The 18,934-nt window shown below is 45.6% G+C and overlaps 1 protein-coding gene across 5 annotated transcripts in view; it reads right to left on the bottom strand.

Annotated features, from left to right (window-relative positions):
- Positions 1–18,934, bottom strand: part of LOC124010816 (amyloid beta precursor protein binding family B member 2-like) — a 79,245-nt gene that overhangs the window by 59,472 nt on the left and 839 nt on the right. For 4 of the 5 annotated variants that reach the window (XM_046323499.1, XM_046323502.1, XM_046323501.1 and 1 more), the window contains exons 2-8: positions 13,169–14,430; positions 12,031–12,212; positions 11,529–11,666; positions 11,261–11,346; positions 10,831–10,888; positions 2,740–2,886; positions 2,518–2,645 (exon numbers count right to left, since the gene is read on the bottom strand). In XM_046323499.1, the coding sequence (XP_046179455.1) occupies positions 2,518–2,645; positions 2,740–2,886; positions 10,831–10,888; positions 11,261–11,346; positions 11,529–11,666; positions 12,031–12,212; positions 13,169–14,405 (1,976 nt within the window). In that variant the 5' untranslated portion in view covers positions 14,406–14,430. Of the gene's footprint in view, positions 1–2,517; positions 2,646–2,739; positions 2,887–10,830; positions 10,889–11,260; positions 11,347–11,528; positions 11,667–12,030; positions 12,213–13,168; positions 14,431–16,073; positions 16,214–18,934 lie in introns of those variants that run through there. The other variant, XM_046323500.1, reaches the window with a different exon arrangement.

The raw sequence follows: 18,934 nt of genomic DNA, 5'->3' as shown, positions 1-18,934 counted from the left end.
GCAGGATATTCACTAGGTGTAATATGGCTGTAATGCAGGATATTCTCTAGGTGTAATATGGCTGTAATGCAGGATATTCACTAAGTGTGCTACCAGGTGTAATATGGCTGAAATAAAGCATATTCACTAAGTGTGCTACTAGGTGTAATATGGCTCTAATGCAGGATATTCACTAGGTGTAATATGGCTGTAATGCAGGATATTCACTAAGTGTGCTACCAGGTGTAATATGGCTGTCATAAAGCATATTCACTAAGTGTGGTACTAGGTGTAATATGGCTGTAATGCAGGATATTCACTAAGTATGCTACCAGGTGTAATATGGCTGTAATAAAGGATATTAACTAAGTGTGCTACCAGGTGTAATATGGCTGTAATAAAACATATTCACTAAGTGTGCTACCAGGTGTAATATGGCTGTAATAAAGCATATTCACTAAGCGTGCTACTAGGTGTAATATGGCTGTAATAAAGCATATTCACTAAGTGTGGTACTAGGTGTAATATGGCTGTAATGCAGGATATTCACTAAGTATGCTACCAGGTGTAATATGGCTGTAATAAAGCATATTCACTAAGTGTGGTACTAGGTGTAATATGGCTGTTATGCAGGATATTCACTAGGTGTAATATGGCTGTAATGCAGGATATTCACTAGGTGTAATATGGCTGTAATGCAGGATATTCACTAGGTGTAATATGGCTGTAATGCAGGATATTCTCTAGGTGTAATATGGCTGTAATGCAGGATATTCACTAAGTGTGCTACCAGGTGTAATATGGCTGAAATAAAGCATATTCACTAAGTGTGCTACTAGGTGTAATATGGCTCTAATGCAGGATATTCACTAGGTGTAATATGGATGTAATGCAGGATATTCACTAAGTATGCTACCAGGTGTAATATGGCTGTAATAAAGCATATTCACTAAGTGTGGTACTAGGTGTAATATGGCTGTTATGCAGGATATTCACTAGGTGTAATATGGCTGTAATGCAGGATATTCACTAGGTGTAATATGGCTGTAATGCAGGCAGTGATATGGCTGTAATCAGGATATTCTCTAGGTGTAATATGGCTGTAATGCAGGATATTCACTAAGTGTGCTACCAGGTGTAATATGGCTGAAATAAAGCATATTCACTAAGTGTGCTACTAGGTGTAATATGGCTCTAATGCAGGATATTCACTAGGTGTAATATGGATGTAATGCAGGATATTCACTAAGTGTGCTACCAGGTGTAATATGGCTGTCATAAAGCATATTCACTAAGTGTGGTACTAGGTGTAATATGGCTGTAATGCAGGATATTCACTAAGTATGCTACCAGGTGTAATATGGCTGTAATAAAGGATATTAACTAAGTGTGCTACCAGGTGTAATATGGCTGTAATAAAACATATTCACTAAGTGTGCTACCAGGTGTAATATGGCTGTAATAAAGCATATTCACTAAGCGTGCTACTAGGTGTAATATGGCTGTAATAAAGCATATTCACTAAGTGTGGTACTAGGTGTAATATGGCTGTAATGCAGGATATTCACTAAGTATGCTACCAGGTGTAATATGGCTGTAATAAAGCATATTCACTAAGTGTGGTACTAGGTGTAATATGGCTGTTATGCAGGATATTCACTAAGTGTGCTACCAGGTGTAATATGGCTGTAATAAAGCATATTCACTAAGTGTGGTACTAGGTGTAATATGGCTGTAATGCAGGATATTTACTAAGTGTGCTACTAGGTGTAATATGGCTGAAATAAAGGATATTCACTTGGTGTCCCAGTAAGTGGAATACGGCTGTAACAAAGTATATTTACTAAGTGTGCTACTAGGTGTAATATGGCTGTAATAAAGGATATTCGCTAGGTGTCCCAGTAAGTGGAATACGGCTGTAATAAAGCATATTCACTAAGTGTGGTACTAGGTGTAACACGGCTGTAATAAAGAATATTCACGAAGTGTGCTACTAGGTGTAATATGTCTGTAATGCAGGATATTCACCAAGTGTGCTACTAGGTGTGCTACTAGGTGTAATATGGCTGTAATGCAGGATATTCACTAGGTGTAATATGGCTGTAATGCAGGATATTCACTAGGTGTAATATGGCTGTAATAAAGCATATTCACTAGGTGTGCTACTAGGTGTAATACGGCTGTAATAAAGGATATTCACTAGGTGTAATATGGCTGTAATGCAGGATATTCACTAGGTGTAATATGGCTGTAATGCAGGATATTCACTAAGTGTGCTACTAGGTGTGCTACTAGATGTAATACTGCTGTAATAAAGCATATTCAGTAAGTGTGCTACTAGGTGTAATATGGCTGTAATAAAGCATATTCACTAAGTGTGCTACTCGGTGTAATATGGCTGTAATGCAGGATATTCACTAAGTGTGCTACTAGGTGTAATACGCCTGTAATAAAGGATATTCGCGAGGTGTTCTACTAGGTGTAATACGGCTGTAATACGGGAGTATCACATGACCTCCCCCTTCCCGTCTTCCTCACCTGTCGTGGTCTCGGCCAACGCCCCACACACGTATACTGCTGATTGGCTGAGAGTGGAGCAGGCTGTGGTCGTCAGGGTCAACCAGGGTCAGATCACGGTCCTGCAGCACCAGCAGCATGTCCTTACCCTGATGGGACGATCAATATGTCAATATATCAGTCAATGCGCGCACACAGGCACACGCGCACACACACACGCACGCACACACACAGTGTCCTCACCTCTCCCCAGACCCCAGCGGAGTCTTGTATGTCCCTCCTACAGTAGGACAGTTGTCTGATACAGTGATGGACTGCCACACTGCTCCTTCCCTCTGTCAGATCTCTCTCTGCCATCTCCACCCAGCCCAGAGAACGCACCGGGAATGACTACAACACACATATATGGATTCATATTCATTTAAAATCATATATACAGACTCTTACCCAGCAGCCCCCCAACACACACACACACTGATTAATAAACACACTTGCACTCATTAGTAGGGGTAATAATAAGACCATTCAGTGTATCTGTAGATCTCTGGTAAAGTGTGTAATAGGAATACTTTTTAACAGTGGTAGGCTATACTTCAGCAGATAGCATGGGTGTGCGCTCAAGGGGTGAAAGTAAGGTGGTATAGTGGGGGTACGCAGTACCGGCAAAACATGAGCCTATCACAATAATTAAAACAAACCACGTTTTTTTATCATTACCGCATGTCAGAGGCATGAAAAATGAGCGAATGGACTTGAAACCTTGTGGTGTAGCCTAAGTTCTGAACTGCCATTTGGCTAGATGAAAACATCTACATTATGTCAAGCCGACACCTAGACTCACACAGACAGCAGTGGCCGACACCGAGACTCACACGGACAGCAGTGGCCGACACCGAGACTCACACGGACAGCAGTGGCCGACACCGAGACTCACACGGACAGCAGTGGCCGACACCGAGACTCACACGGACAGCAGTGGTCGACACCGAGACTCACACGGACAGCAGTGGTCGACACCGAGACTCACACGGACAGCAGTGGCCGACACCGAGACTCACACGGACAGCAGTGGCCGACACCGAGACTCACACGGACAGCAGTGGTCGACACCGAGACTCACACGGACAGCAGTGGTCGACACCGAGACTCACACGGACAGCAGTGGTCGACACCGAGACTCACACGGACAGCAGTGGCCGACACCGAAACGCAGTGGACAGCAGTGGCCGACACCGAAACGCAGTGGACAGCAGTGGCCGACAACGAAACGCAGTGGACAACAGTGGCCGACAACGAAACGCAGTGGACAACAGTGGCCGACACCGAAACGCAGTGGACAACAGTGGCCGACACCGAAACGCAGTGGACAACAGTGGCCGACACCGAAACGCAGTGGACAACAGTGGCCGACACCGAAACGCAGTGGACAACAGTGGCCGACACCGAAACGCAGTGGACAACAGTGGCCGACACCGAAACGCAGTGGACAACAGTGGCCGACACCGAAACGCAGTGGACAACAGTGGCCGACACCAAGACGCAGTGGACAACAGTGGATGCCACACTCACTTTTTTTTGTGTAACAGATGTCCCTTTCCATTCATCACTGTTTCAAGGCTGGAAATATGTTGTGAGTGGATGAACATGTGCGGTAGCCTAGTGAAGGAGCCATTTGATGTGATTGTTTGACAATCAGATAAAAACATCATGGCTGGTTGTGTTGAAAGTTAAATGACAAATGTTTAGGACTAGGCCCACAGAGATCCTATTGAATTAATAGAGATTCTAAATTGTCCAAGACTTCAACAAACCTTAGTCATAGACTGTTCTCTCTCCTACCACCCGGCAAGCGGTACCGGAGCGCCAAGTCTGGGTCCAAGAGGCTTCTAAACTGCTTCTACCCCCAAGCAATAAGACTCCTGAACAGCTAATCAAATGGCTACCCAGACTATTTGCACCACCCCTTCTATACGCTACTGCTACTCTCTGTTATTATCTATGCATAGTCACTTTAATAACTCTATCTATATATACATATTACCTTAATTACCTCAACTAACCGGTGCCCCCGCACATCGACTCTGTGCCGGTACCCCCTGTATATAGCCTCCACATTGACTCTGTACCGGTACCCCCTGTATATAGCCTCCACATTGACTCTGTACCAGTACCCCCTGTATATAGCCTCCACATTGACTCTGTACCGGTACCCCCTGTATACAGCCTCCACATTGACTCTGTACCGGTACCCCCTATATATAGCCTCCACATTGACTCTGTACCGGTACCCCCTGTATATAGCCTCCACATTGACTCTGTACCGGTACCCCCTGTATATAGCCTCCACATTGACTCTGTACCGGTACCCCCTGTATATAGCCTCCACATTGACTCTGTACCGTAATACCCTGTTTATAGCCTCCACATTGACTCTGCCCCGGTACCCCCTGTATATAGCCTCCACATTGACTCTGTACCGGTACCCCCTGTATATAGCCTCCACATTGACTCTGTACCGGTACCCCCTGTATATAGCCTCCACATTGACTCTGCCCCGGTACCCCCTTGTATATACCCTCCACATTGACTCTGTACCGTAATACCCTGTATATAGCCTCCACATTGACTCTGCACCGGTACCCCTGTATATAGCCTCCACATTGACTCTGCCCCGGTACCCCCTTGTATATACCCTCCACATTGACTCTGTACCGTAATACCCTGTATATAGCCTCCGCATTGACTCTGCACCGGTACCCCCTGTATATAGCCTCCACATTGACTCTGTACCGGTACCCCCTGTATATAGCCTCCACATTGACTCTGTACCGGTACCCCCTGTATATAGCCTCCACATTGACTCTGTACCGGTACCCCCTGTATATAGCCTCCACATTGACTCTGTACCGTAATACCTGTATATAGCCTCCACATTGACTCTGTACCGGTACCCCCTGTATATAGCCTCCACATTGACTCTGTACCGTAATACCATGTATATAGCCTCCACATTGACTCTGTACCGGTACCCCCTGTATATAGCCTCCACATTGACCCTGTACCGGTACCCCCTGTATATAGCCTCCACATTGACTCTGTACCGTAATACCCTGTATATAGCCTCCACATTGACTCTGTACCGGTACCCCCTGTATATAGCCTCCACATTGACTCTGTACCGTAATACCCTGTATATAGCCTCCACATTGACTCTGTACCGGTACCCCCTGTATATAGCCTCCACATTGACTCTGTACCGTAATACCATGTATATAGCCTCCACATTGACTCTGTACCGGTACCCCCTGTATATAGCCTCCACATTGACTCTGTACCGGTACCCCCTGTATATAGCCTCCACATTGACTCTGTACCGTAATACCATGTATATAGCCTCCACATTGACTCTGTACCGGTACCCCCTGTATATAGCCTCCACATTGACTCTGTACCGGTACCCCCTGTATATAGCCTCCACATTGACTCTGTACCGGTACCCCCTGTATATAGCCTCACATTGACTCTGTACCGGTACCCCCTGTATATAGCCTCCACATTGACTCTGTACCGGTACCCCCTGTATATAGCCTCCACATTGACTCTGTACCGGTACCCCCTGTATATAGCCTCCACATTGACTCTGTACCGGTACCCCCTGTATATAGCCTCCACATTGACTCTGTACCGGTACCCCCTGTATATAGCCTCGTTATTGTAATTTACTGCTGCTCTTTAATTATTTGTTTTTCTTATCTCTTACTTTTTTTGGGGGGGGGGGGGGTATTTTCTTAAAACTGCATTGTTGGTTAAGGGCTTGTAAGTAAGCATTTCACTGTAAGGTCATTTGACAAATACAATTTGATTTGATGTGAAATTCTATGATTCGGACCATACATTTTTCTGTGCATGTGCACATATAGGAGGTCCCGTACAGGGAAGAAATTAATTCTACTTTCACCCTGGCCCAGTACCCAGAACCCCCCCCCCTCACACACACACATGTGCAGATTAATATACACTAATACAAAAAAATATACAAATACACACACACTCATACGCACACACATACACACACTCCCACACACTCACACAAAGGCCCAGGGGATTTGCAGTGTCAAAGTAGCAGAGAGCCAACAGAATATAGTGTGAGAGAGACTATGATGTATTTTGACAGTCTATAAAATATAAAGGCTGTGATTCAGTGCATCCCAGGGCTTTGACAGAAAGAGAGAGAGAGAGAGAGAGAGAGAGAGAGAGAGAGAGAGAGAGAGAGAGAGAGAGAGAGAGAGAGAGAGAGAGAGAGAGAGAGACAGACAGACAGACAGAGAGAGAGAGGGAGAGCGAGAGAGAGAGTGAGACAGAGGGAGAGAGAGACAGAGAGACAGAGGGAGAGAGAGAGACAGAGAGATAGAGAGAGATACAGATATATATATATATATATATATATATAGAGAGAGATACAGAGAGAGAGAGAGAGAGAGAGAGAGAGAGACAGAGAGATAGAGAGAGATACAGAGATATATATATATATAGAGAGAGATACAGAGAGAGAGAGAGAGAGAGAGAGAGAGAGAGATAGAGAGAGATAGAGAGAGAGACATAGACAGAGGGAGAGAGAGACAGAGAGATAGAGAGAGAAAGAGAGAGAGAGAGGGAGAGCGAGAGAGTGAGAGAGAGTGAGAGAGTGAGAGAGATGCAGAGAGATAGAGAGACAGAGGGAGAGAGATGAAGAGAGAGAGAGAGAGAGAGAGAGAGAGAGAGAGAGAGAGAGAGAGAGAGAGAGAGAGAGAGAGAGAGAGAGAGAGAGAGCAACAGAGAGAGCCCAGGGCCAGCCCTCCCTCTACAGAGCACCACTTTTTATTCTTCTTCTCTTTAAGGACAGACCGCAGGCTTTAGTTCTCACACAAACATGGACAAATGCACAAAGACTGACACACACACAGATGTGTGCGAACACAGAAATGAAAGCAAGCAAGCATGCACACACACACTCATGCACACACACGGATATGGACAGACACACATTAACACATTATCCATTAACGTGTGAAACGTTCAACAGCAATTGTACATCTGAATGGTTCCAGGTATATTAGGCCTTACTGTTTTCTCTCTAAACCTTTCCTCTCCTCCTCCTTTTTTCTTCTCCCTTTCTTTACCTTCTGGTCATTCTCACTCAGAGACTGTGTCAACATCAACAACAACAAATTATGACACTATTTATAGTTTTGTTTTATATTCACTTTTTTTTCTAAGCGTTTTTAGATTTTTCTCGAAATTCAGTGTAGTTTCACTTATTTTTCCCACTTGATTTACTCGTTTTTATCCTTTTCTAGTTTGATAGAAACCTTTCTATTTGGTTTTTATATCCTTTAATTTCAGTTTTAGTTTCAGTTTTAGTACTAGGGACAGGAAGTAGCCTATATATGGGAGGCCAGTACCCATGTGTGTTGTAGGTTATATTTCCTGTTAGCTAGTGATAGTTAGTGATGACTATGTAATCCCAGAAACAGCACTAGATCTGTGGAGGATGTCAGATTGTCTTGGACATAAAACATATATAGAAAGGGAAGGGTCCTCTTCAGACAGACAACTCTCCCAACAAATCACGGGTAGGCGGGCAAAGCCTGAAAATCAAACTCTTTCAGTAGCCTGTAGGGAGACATACATTACCATTCCAAACCAAAGATCTCAGGCAAAACTTTTGATGTGGTTTTAGTGAAGGTAGATGTACAATCTAGCAAAATGCACTCATAAAAAGAATCTCCGCATTCTCCATCTTGCTAGCGAGCAAGCTACAACCTTGTGTCCCGTGGGGATGTTTACGCTAGGGCGGGTATGGACAATTTTGATGGGGGCCAGAAAAAATGTGAACTCATCATGAGGGGCAGTAGTGGCTCGTAGGTCTGCTTCGTACCCACATCCATACCCACACATGCAGTCAGAGCCCACCGAAAAAATCTAGAACATGTTAGCTGACATTGACTAACTGGGTTACCGTCAGTGACTGACATAAGACAAAAACTGCTGATTCAAAACCACATTACTATTCTAATTCCCAACAGTAATTTGAGACCCCGACTGAGTTCCACCAAAAAAGTATCTGTTGTCCTACAGAAGGGTTCGGGGCGGGCCTACAGAAGGGTTCGGGGCGGGCCTACAGGGTTCGGGGCGGGCCTACAGGGTTCGGGGCGGGCCTACAGAAGGGTTCGGGGCGGGCCTACAGAAGGGTTCGGGGCGGGCCTACAGAAGGGTTCGGGGCGGGCCTACAGAAGGGTTCGGGGCGGGCCTACAGGGTTCGGGGCGGGCCTACAGAAGGGTTCGGGGCGGGCCTACAGAAGGGTTCGGGGCGGGCCTACAGAAGGGTTCGGGGCGGGCCTACAGAAGGGTTCGGGGCGGGCCTACAGAAGGGTTCGGGGCGGGCCTACAGAAGGGTTCGGGGCGGGCCTACAGAAGGGTTCGGGGCGGGCCTACAGAAGGGCGGGCCGGGCCTACAGAAGGGGCGGGCCTACAGAAGGGGCGGGCCGCCAGTTGCCCATCCCTGTGCTTTTTAAATTTGTAACATTTTTTAAACCCCATCCCTGTGCTAGGGAAACAAGAGGATAAGGCAATGCTTTCACCAGATAAGGCAGTGACCAACTCCTCCTCTCTGACCCAACTGATGCAGGTACTTGTACAGATGTGTATGCTGAAACATTGGTACATTGTAGGAGGCAACCTATGTGTCTACAGACTAGGTAGTTAGAGATAGTGATGCACAAGCTAGAACTATTTGAAACATCGCCATCTCTGGGCAGCATTTACCTGCTTTTGCCCTGCAAAACATTAACATCAATTATGGTTTTTATTTTATTCAGCTAGTTTCGGAGTCAAAGATAATAGTGTCAGTATAGTTTTCATTTTTGTTACTTATTTTATTTCAGTTTCTTAAATAGATTTTTCAAAATTTGTTTTAGTTTTAGTTTCCGTTTTAGTTTACTATAATAACCTTGCCATGACATCACACCCCACCACCTCTGCTGGGGAGCATGTGCACACACCATCTATCCAGCAGGGGGAACACTGTGTTAACTAACCTCCAGACGAGCTTCAATGCCATACAACTCTCCTTCCGTGGCCTCCAACTGCTCTTAAATGCAGGTAAAACTAAATGCATGCTCTTCAACCGTTCGCTACCAGCACCTGCCCGCCCGTCCAGCATCACTACTCTGGACGGTTCTGACTTAGAACATGTGGACAGCTACAAATACTTAGGTGTCTGGTTAGACTGTAAACTCTCCTTCCAGATTCACATTAAGCATCTCTAATCCAAAATTAAATCTAGAATCAGCATCCTATTTCGCAGCAAAGCATCCTTCACTCATGCTGCCAAACATACCCTCGTAAAATAGACTATCCTACCGATCCTTGACTTTGTTGATGTCATTTACAAAATAGCCTCCAACACTCTACTCAGCAAATTGGATACAGTCTATCACAGTGCCATCCGTTTTGGCACCAAAGCCCCATTTACTAACCACCACTGCGACCTATATGCTCTGGTTGGCTGGCCCTCGCTTCATATTTGTCGACAAACCCACTGGCTCCAGGTCATCTATAAAGTCCTTGATAGGTAAAGCTAGAACGAATTGCAAAAATCACTGAAGATGGAGACTCATATCTCCCTCACTAACTTTAAGCACCAGCTGTCAGAGCAGCTCACAGATCACTGCACCTGTATATAGCCCATCTGTAAATAGCCCATCCAACTACCTCATCCCCATACTGTTATTTTTTGTTGTTGCTCCTTTACACCCCAGTATCTCTACTTGCACATTCATCTTCTGCACATCTATCACTCCAGTCTCTATCACTCCAGTGTTTAATTGCTAAATTGTAATTATTTCACCACTATGACCTATTTATTGCCTTACTCCCCTTATCTTACCTCATTTGCACACACTGTATATAGACGTTTTCCTATTGTGTATGTTTTGTTTATTCCATGTGTAACCTCTGTGTTGTTGTTTGTGTCGCACTGCTTTGCTTTATCTTGGCCAGGTCGCAGTTGTAAATGAGAACTTGTTCTCAACTAGCCTACCTGTTTAAATAAAGGTGAAATAAATAAAAGGGGAACTTAAACGTGCCATTTAGTAACAGAGCCATGGCACAGGGCAGAAGTTTACTAAACTACCACTAGGTGGTACTGCTACAGAGAAAGAGATAAACTCAATGGGCAGCACATTACGTCATTCCATCCCTCCTCCCTTTCCTCTGGATAGGTGACAGCCTGGTTAGCATTCCATTGTTTTCCTTTATCCAACCTTGTAAAATCAGTGATTACGGAGGTCTCACCTGTCCCTCTGGGTCGATGTAGGCACTGTTGAGGTCCACTGTCTCTAACTGGGCAGGGCTACAGACAGAGAGAGCAAAGTGAGCAAAGACATTCAAGTGTGTGTGTATGATTGAATAATAATGACAAATGGTCAGGAGAAATGTGACGAATGTGCTGAACAGAAATCAAGGCTATGCTGAACGTCTGGCAAGCAATGTTGTCGAATACTGGGAAAGGGGGTCTACCTAGTTAGTTGCACAACTGAATGCATTCAACCGAAATGTGTCTTCCGCATTTAACCCAACCCCTAGGTGGTGAGAGGCTGCCTTAATCGACTGTCTGTGTGTTATGGTGTGGGTGTGTGTGTGTGCGTGCGAGTGTGGGTGTGTGCGTGTGCGTGCGAGTGTGCGTGTGTGTGCGTGTGTGTGTGTGCGTGTGTGTGTTTCTTACTGCAGTCTCAGTGAGGCGTAACGAAGAGTTGCTCCTTCAAAAGCTTTCAGGCTGGGGTCAGGATACACGGGGTAGTCCTTCAGCTCCTAGAGAGAGAGAGAGAGGGGGTAGAGAGAAAGAGAGGGGATAGAGAGAAAGAGAGAGATACAGTAATATCTTATTCATATTTGATATTTGATATATTGAATTTTGAAGGTACACACATGTGATTTCAGTTGTTTTTAAGCCTGTCTGTGTACATGGTGCCGTTAGCAGTGTGTAGTCTTACACTGCAAGTGTAGCTGGTGTTGTCAAAGCCTCTGTCAGGCAGAGGGAGATCAGAGGGAGAGGAGGAGGAGGAGGGAGAGGAGCCGGAGGGAGAGGGCACAGGCTCCAATGAACTGTCTGATACCAAACTGCTAGGTCGCTGCAGAAAGAGGTAGAAAGTGGAAGGAAGAGAGAGAGAGTGAGAGTGAGAGAGAGAGAGAGAGAGAGAGAGGAGAGAGAGAGAGAGAGAGTGAGCCATTTGACATTTTCAGAGGAACTCTAGTGACAGGATTCAGTGTACATAGTGTGTGTGTGTGTGTTTGGCCGTCCAATTCTGATATTTTTTCCACTAATTGGTCTTTTGACCAATCACATTCAATTTTCTCACATCAGATCTTTTTCAGAGCTGATTTGATTGGTCAAAAGACCAATTCATGAAAAAAAAGACCAGAGTTGGACTGCCTGTCTAAACACAGCCTTTGAGAGTGTGTATGTATACATTGTGTGTGTGTGTCAGGCCTCACCTCGCTGGGCGGTCTCAGTGTGACTGTGTCACCCTGCTGTGAGCCAGGGTGTGGGTCAAGGTGTGTCGTGGCGACAGGGCGGTCGTACTGGGTGGTGCCAGTGGGGACATGCCAGAAATAGACCTCTGATTGGTCTGTGACCTCACGCCAGCCTGGGGGAAGGTCCCCCTCACCCCACACATCTGATGTACCACACAACAACACACATTAACTACACACAGATCACATACACACAAACACTGACATAAACACACACTCATCTGCATACACAGATATATGTGTATATGCATGCAGAGAGACTGACTTTGATACCCCACACAAATACACACACACATACTAAAGTGCACACTTACACAACTCAGACACTCAGAACCACAGACAGTGGTCGAGGTCAATTCTGAGATGGAAATCCTGTTCTGTTGTCATAGCAACCCTTGGGCTCATCCCCTGAAGTAGCTCTCAGAGGACACAGGCCTCTCTGTCTCCCCTCTATTTGTTTTCTCTCTTTATCTCTCTCTCTTCCTCTCCTCACTTTCTGCTCGCTTTCTCTCCCCTTCGACCCCATCTCTCTCCCTCTTGTCCTCCACTGCCTGCAGAGTACGGTGGCTCACAGGGGTCATTAAGGGTTCAGCAGTTTCGCTGCAGTCACCATCATCAAGGAGAGACTTGGTACATTTCCAACCAAGACTGAGTGTTCTAAAATAATTCCAACAGAAAACAAGAGAGAGAGAGAGAGAGAGAGAGAGAGAGAGAGAGAGAGAGAGAGAGAGAGAGAGAGAGAGAGAGAGAGAGAGAGAGAGAGAGAGAGAGAGAGAGAGAGAGAGAGAGAGAGAGAGAGAGAGAGAGAGAGAGAGAGAGAGAGAGAGAGAGAGAGAGAGAGAGAGAGATACCTACAGACAATACTATATGACCAGAGTGCTGTGGTTGTAGGTCAGAAGTAGTATACTATAGGAAATAAGGTGTTATTTAAGACAGTATATCTCCCACCAGACTGACTGACAGACTGACCGACAGACAGGCAGACACAAAGTATATCTCCCACCAGACAGACAGACAGACAACCAGCCAGTCACTCAGACAAACAAACAGACAGACAGCCAACCACCCAGCCAGAAGGTATATCATATAATTCTCTCACCTATCTCCTGTGGAGTCTGAGGGGAGGGGCTCTCCTGGGACAGGGTGGTCCAGCTAGAGTCCTCATCCTCCAGGGGAGACTCCACCTTTGTCCTCAGACAACCCAGCTTAGGAGCTCCTTTCTCTGGGTCCAGGTTGAAGGATGCAGGGGGGGTCTGGAGCAGGAGAGGGGTGCTTTCCTCCCCTCTGGGCTGCTTAGGGGGTGCAGAGGGGGGGCAGTGGAGGTACGGGTTCTCATTGCTGGGGTGCAGCTCCACCTTGATCACTCTGGGCGGGGGGGCCTGGACACTCCGGGAGGGTTTGGGGGGCGTCTCAACCCTGGGTGGATGATCCTGGTTTAAGGCCTCCTTTCTGCCCTGGGAAGGGGGAAAACTCTGAATCTTGTTCTCCTGGGCCGAGGTGAGGTTGTTTCGGGGGGAGATGGGGGGAGATTGTGCCCCCTGTAGCAAAGGCTGATTAGCAGTTGGAGAGGCACCCTCTTCCTCTATGTAATCCTCCTGTTTTGGGGTCTGTTTCTCCTCCTCAGGTCTCTCTCTCTCTTTATCCGGTCTGACCTGATCTTTCTCAGGGCAGGAGTGCTTCTCATCCTCTTCCTCCTCTTCTTCCTTGTTGGGACGTTTTTCTTCCTTATTTTCTACACTAGGAGGGTCCACTTCCTTCTCATGGAACTCCAGAAAACTCTTGGTCCTCCGACAGAATGGGGGTGGGGCATGGGAGTTGTCTTTCTCCCCCTCCAGCCAATCAGAGCTGTATATGGGGGTGATGATATCATCCTGCCCTTTGAACTCTGTGTTGGTCTTACTCTGCTCCTGTTGCTGGGTCTCGGCCTTCCTCTGCAGGTTGGCACCATTCTTCGCCAGCTTGGGGTTGGTGGAGAAGAATGAGGAAGAGGAGGAGGAGTAAAGAGAAGAGGACGAAGAGGACTTGGTGGGGAGGCGCTTGCCACCAGTGGGGGGCTGGTTTTGGGCGGGAGGGGCGAGGGTGTCGCTCAGGCCCATGGCACTACACACGCTGGTCATGGCGTATCTATGGCGGCTCTTGGGTAAAGTGGCAGAACTCCCCGTTTCCATGGCAGTAGGGGACTCCTTTATAACATCACAACCCAATAGTTGGTTGTAGGAGGAGCGCAGGCTGAGGGAGGTGGGAGGGGCGGCAGGAGGACCGCTGCGATTGGCCAGGCCGACAGAGGAAGGGGAGGAGCCACTGCGGGAGAGAGGTGGGGTGTGGACGGACATCATGACTAACGAGGGGTCGAGAGGTCAACTGGAGAGGGAGAGAAAAGAGGAGAAAGGGCTCACTAAGAGTACAACAAAACACACACACACACACACCAGCTCCATGCTCTCATAGGAATTCAACATCTGATACTGATTGCGGCGCCCATTATCCACCACAGTGCTTGAAGGAAACTTGGCCTGAGTCAGGTCTTCTCCATATGTGATGAGTTAGAAGGATTACAGGACTGGGTTGGAGGTATGAGGTAGAAACACAAGACAAGTCAGCATACAGATGTAGGATCTTAATTTGAGCCAGTTTGCTGCAACTGGAAATGTGAATTATTATGTGGATTATAATTAATGGACATTTTTATAGGGGTTGATACATTTTTTGTAAGGGAAAAATCAAGTCTGACATTTCAAATTCAAAACTTTCAGAAGACATATTAAACTTCAAATATACTATACGTTGAAATTTCCTGCAACAGGGTGATCAAATTAATATCCCACATCTGTATGACTAAGGCAGTCTAAATGAGAAGCACACATGAATAAAGATACTCCGTACGGCTCTATAAAGTCCTACAGACCATCAGGTCCACAGCCACTCCTCTGGCATTGATCTGTTGCCATGGCACTCACACAAAATGAAAAGCCTCAACTATTCAACATTCTGACAACCCATCGACCAATAGCGGAGGGTTTTATTGATGCACTCTGTGGTGTGTTTTGTAACTGTGTCCCAATACAGTAACGCCCTCTCTCTCCCTTTTTGTTTCACACATCTGGTGAATATGTCACAGTTTAAAACAAGGTGCCAAACCTAGAACATTTTCTTGACATGCTTGGCAATCATGAGGCTTAGCGCTGTCAATGTATTCATCCACAACCGATACACCATGCCAAGGCTAGAGACAGGCTGTTGGAAGGATTTACGATGCTAGGCAGATGCTGACAAGCTGCAGAGCAGATCCTACTCTCTAGCTGACCCTTTTATGTCCCTGGTGATCAGCTTTGTGCTGTCAGCTGGACCCAGCCAGAGAAAGAGGGAGAGAGGGACTGCAGAGTATCATTGTCAATTCATATGTAATCAGGAAGAGGCGGGGCTTTGAGTTTAGGGCTCAGTGTTTTTTTTATCATACTCTGTTCTTCAATTCAATCATACTCCAACAAATGAACACAGACACAGACACTTGCACGCACACACACACACATGTAAGCACGCACACACACACACACACATGTGAGCACGCACACACACACACATGTAAGCACGCACACACACACACATGTAAGCACACACACACACACACAGGTAAACAAAGACAAATGCAAGCTTCTTTCATGGAAAGATGGAAAACACAGGACACAGCAGATTTGAAAACAAGACAAGCCCTTGGAAAAAACAAGAGACTACATTTTAAGACAAAATATCTCCACACAATGCACTTTTTCATGAGGGTCCCTCGTCCTTCTCTGAGTGGTGTTGTTGTGTCAGAGAACACGCAGGCACCTGGAACTCTCCATCTCACTCTCAAATATGACACGAAAACAATGTCAACCAGGTCAGACTACACATATGATAGACTAAAATGGTACCAGATACTTAACACAAAACATGTCTCATAAGGACACTTTGTCTCTCTGCTACTGATTTCAGGACAGTTTAAAAAAATGTTTTTATCTCACATAGTAGTTTCACTGGCCTGGGAAAACACCAAAACGGAGGATGCAGTTGATGCAGTTGATGATACAGTTGATAAATGCCTGCTTTCTTTGCAGAAATCTCAGGGCTAGAGAGAGCGCTGTTAGATCCAGACTGAGATAGTGTGTTTTTCCTCTGACTCTGCAAGCCTCAGTCGGCAGAAGGGCATGAGACAAATACAGGAGAGATAGATATAAGAGACCGAGTGAGATGGGACAATGACACAGCAGTTTTCAGCAGGGACATTGAGGTCACACCATCATGCTCATCATGCTCAGCTGTTGTCTTACTACACACATATGATTATGTTCCCATCACTTTAGGTCATTCATGAGACTTTACCAAACATGGTACCATGACCCATATTACAGGACGTCACCGAGCAGTGTCGTCATTTACAGCAGAGAAACGTCTAGAAGACTGTTCCCTGGCCACAGATTCATCTTCGACTTAGTCCCGGACTAAAAAGCTATTTCAATGGAGATTCTCAACTGAGCATGCTTTTTAGTCCGGGATTGGGCTTGATCTGTGTTCCAGAAACCAGCCCTCAGAGTTACTGCAGGAATAAGGAGTTGACGTTGAAAGAATATTCATAGACCCCTGTAGATAACATACGGTCAGGCATGAGATACAGCCTTCTACATACCGTAGGTGGGACAGGTGTCAGAGAATAATCATAGACCCCTGTAGATAACATACGGTCAGGCATGAGATACAGCCTTCTACATACCGTAGGTGGGACAGGTGTCAGAGAATAATCATAGACTCCTGTAGATAACATACGGTCAGGCATGAGATACAGCCTTCTACATACCGTAGGTGGGACAGGTGTCAGAGAATAATCATAGACTCCTGTAGATAACATACGGTCAGGCATGAGATACAGCCTTCTACATACCGTAGGTGGGACAGGTGTCAGAGAATAATCATAGACTCCTGTAGATAACATACGGTCAGGCATGAGATACAGCCTTCTACATACCGTAGGTGGGACAGGTGTCAGAGAATAATCATAGACTCCTGTAGATAACATACGGTCAGGCATGAGATACAGCCTTCTACATACCGTAGGTGGGACAGGTGTCAGAGAATAATCATAGACCCCTGTAGATAACATACGGTCAGGCATGAGATACAGCCTTCTACATACCGTAGGTGGGACAGGTGTCAGAGAATAATCATAGACCCCTGTAGATAACATACGGTCAGGCATGAGATACAGCCTTCTACATACCGTAGGTGGGACAGGTGTCAGAGAATAATCATAGACCCCTGTAGATAACATACGGTCAGGCATGAGATACAGCCTTCTACATACCGTAGGTGGGACAGGTGTCAGAGAATATTCATAGACTCCTGTAGATAACATACGGTCAGGCATGAGATACAGCCTTCTACATACCGTAGGTGGGACAGGTGTCAGGTTGGACAGGTGGGACAGGTGTCAGAGCAGCACTCACAACAAAAGCAGGTTAGAAGTTAGTTCCAAAGGCGAGAAATGTTCCCTCTAATTGTTCGTGGCACTGAGCAAATGTTAGGTCTTGCGAGCGGAAACTTGAACGTTGTGAGAATTGTGTGCAACTTCTGCTGCACGTTTACAGTGAAGACTGAGGCTGTGCCTGTACCGTTTTAGACAGTGGCCAATATGCTATTGTGGCTATGTAGCATAATGTAGGCCTACCAACAAAACCAATGGAGCAAATCCCATAACATTTTCACATGGAAATAGCTTTTGATTTCTATGATATCGCCTATAGTTACATATATGTGGTGTTCAATGCAGACCTGCATTGCATGAGACTTTTAAAAACGTTTTTACCTGATGAACAGTTCTTTGCTGCCAATGACTGGAACGAATTGCAAAAATCCCTGAAGCTGGAGACATATCTTCCTCACAAACTACAAGCATCAGCTGTCAGAGCAGCTTACCGATCACTGCAACTCTACACAGCCCATCTGTAAATAGCCCAACCAGCTACCTCATCCCCATATTGTTATTTTTCTTTCACTTTTGTACCCCAGTATCTCTACTTGCACATCATCAGATGCACATCTACCACTCCAGTGTTTAATTGCTAAATTGTAATTATTTCACCACTATGGCCTATTTATTGCTTTACCTCCCTACTCTTCTACATTTGCACACATTGAATATAGATTTTTTTTTAAATGAAGGGCTTGACATTAATTCATGTTTTTACTTGGTCTGTAAAACCATGGGCCAAATAGGTGACTGTAAATTGCATTGTATTGTGTTGTATAATGCAAGAAACCACTTTAAAAATAAAAGTAATTATTATTACCATACAGAGAATTAGAACTACCTCTCTCTATTGGCTTATTTGCATATTCAAGCCTGTCTCCAAATACAACACCGCCCCTTTAATTATGACATTAGCTTTTTACCTGACTGACTTTTTAAAGATATCTTAAAATGTAGCCTACACGTTTGTGACCTATACTTATCTATAACTGGGCAAATAACTAGCAAAGAATATCAACAAATGTGCACACACGCGGCTCTGAGATCTGATCTGAAAATCGCATTCACTCGCGGGTGATTGAAAGGCCGCTTGCGGGCTACCAGCGCCAATAGAATTATACTTCGTTGCGCTCTGGTTTTGCCTACAACAAAAGTACAGACTCAATCTGGCAAAGTTAGCGTTTTCTGGTTTTGTTGCATTGAAAATGGGCTGATATATTGAACCGATCACAGAAAAAAAACGTTGAGTCTATATAGTGCAAACTAATGGGTCGAACTCAGTGAAGTTCAATATCTTGCGTCTCTGCGCTGCAGTTCTGGAGGAGGTACGCGGCCGCGCACAGTTTTGAGGGAACATTGAAG

Source organism: Oncorhynchus gorbuscha, linkage group LG23 (assembly GCF_021184085.1).
Source record: "Oncorhynchus gorbuscha isolate QuinsamMale2020 ecotype Even-year linkage group LG23, OgorEven_v1.0, whole genome shotgun sequence".
NCBI classification, from domain to species: domain Eukaryota; kingdom Metazoa; phylum Chordata; class Actinopteri; order Salmoniformes; family Salmonidae; genus Oncorhynchus; species Oncorhynchus gorbuscha.
The sequence above is the reverse complement of the archived record's forward strand: the minus strand, read 5'-3'. Positions and strand labels throughout refer to the sequence as shown.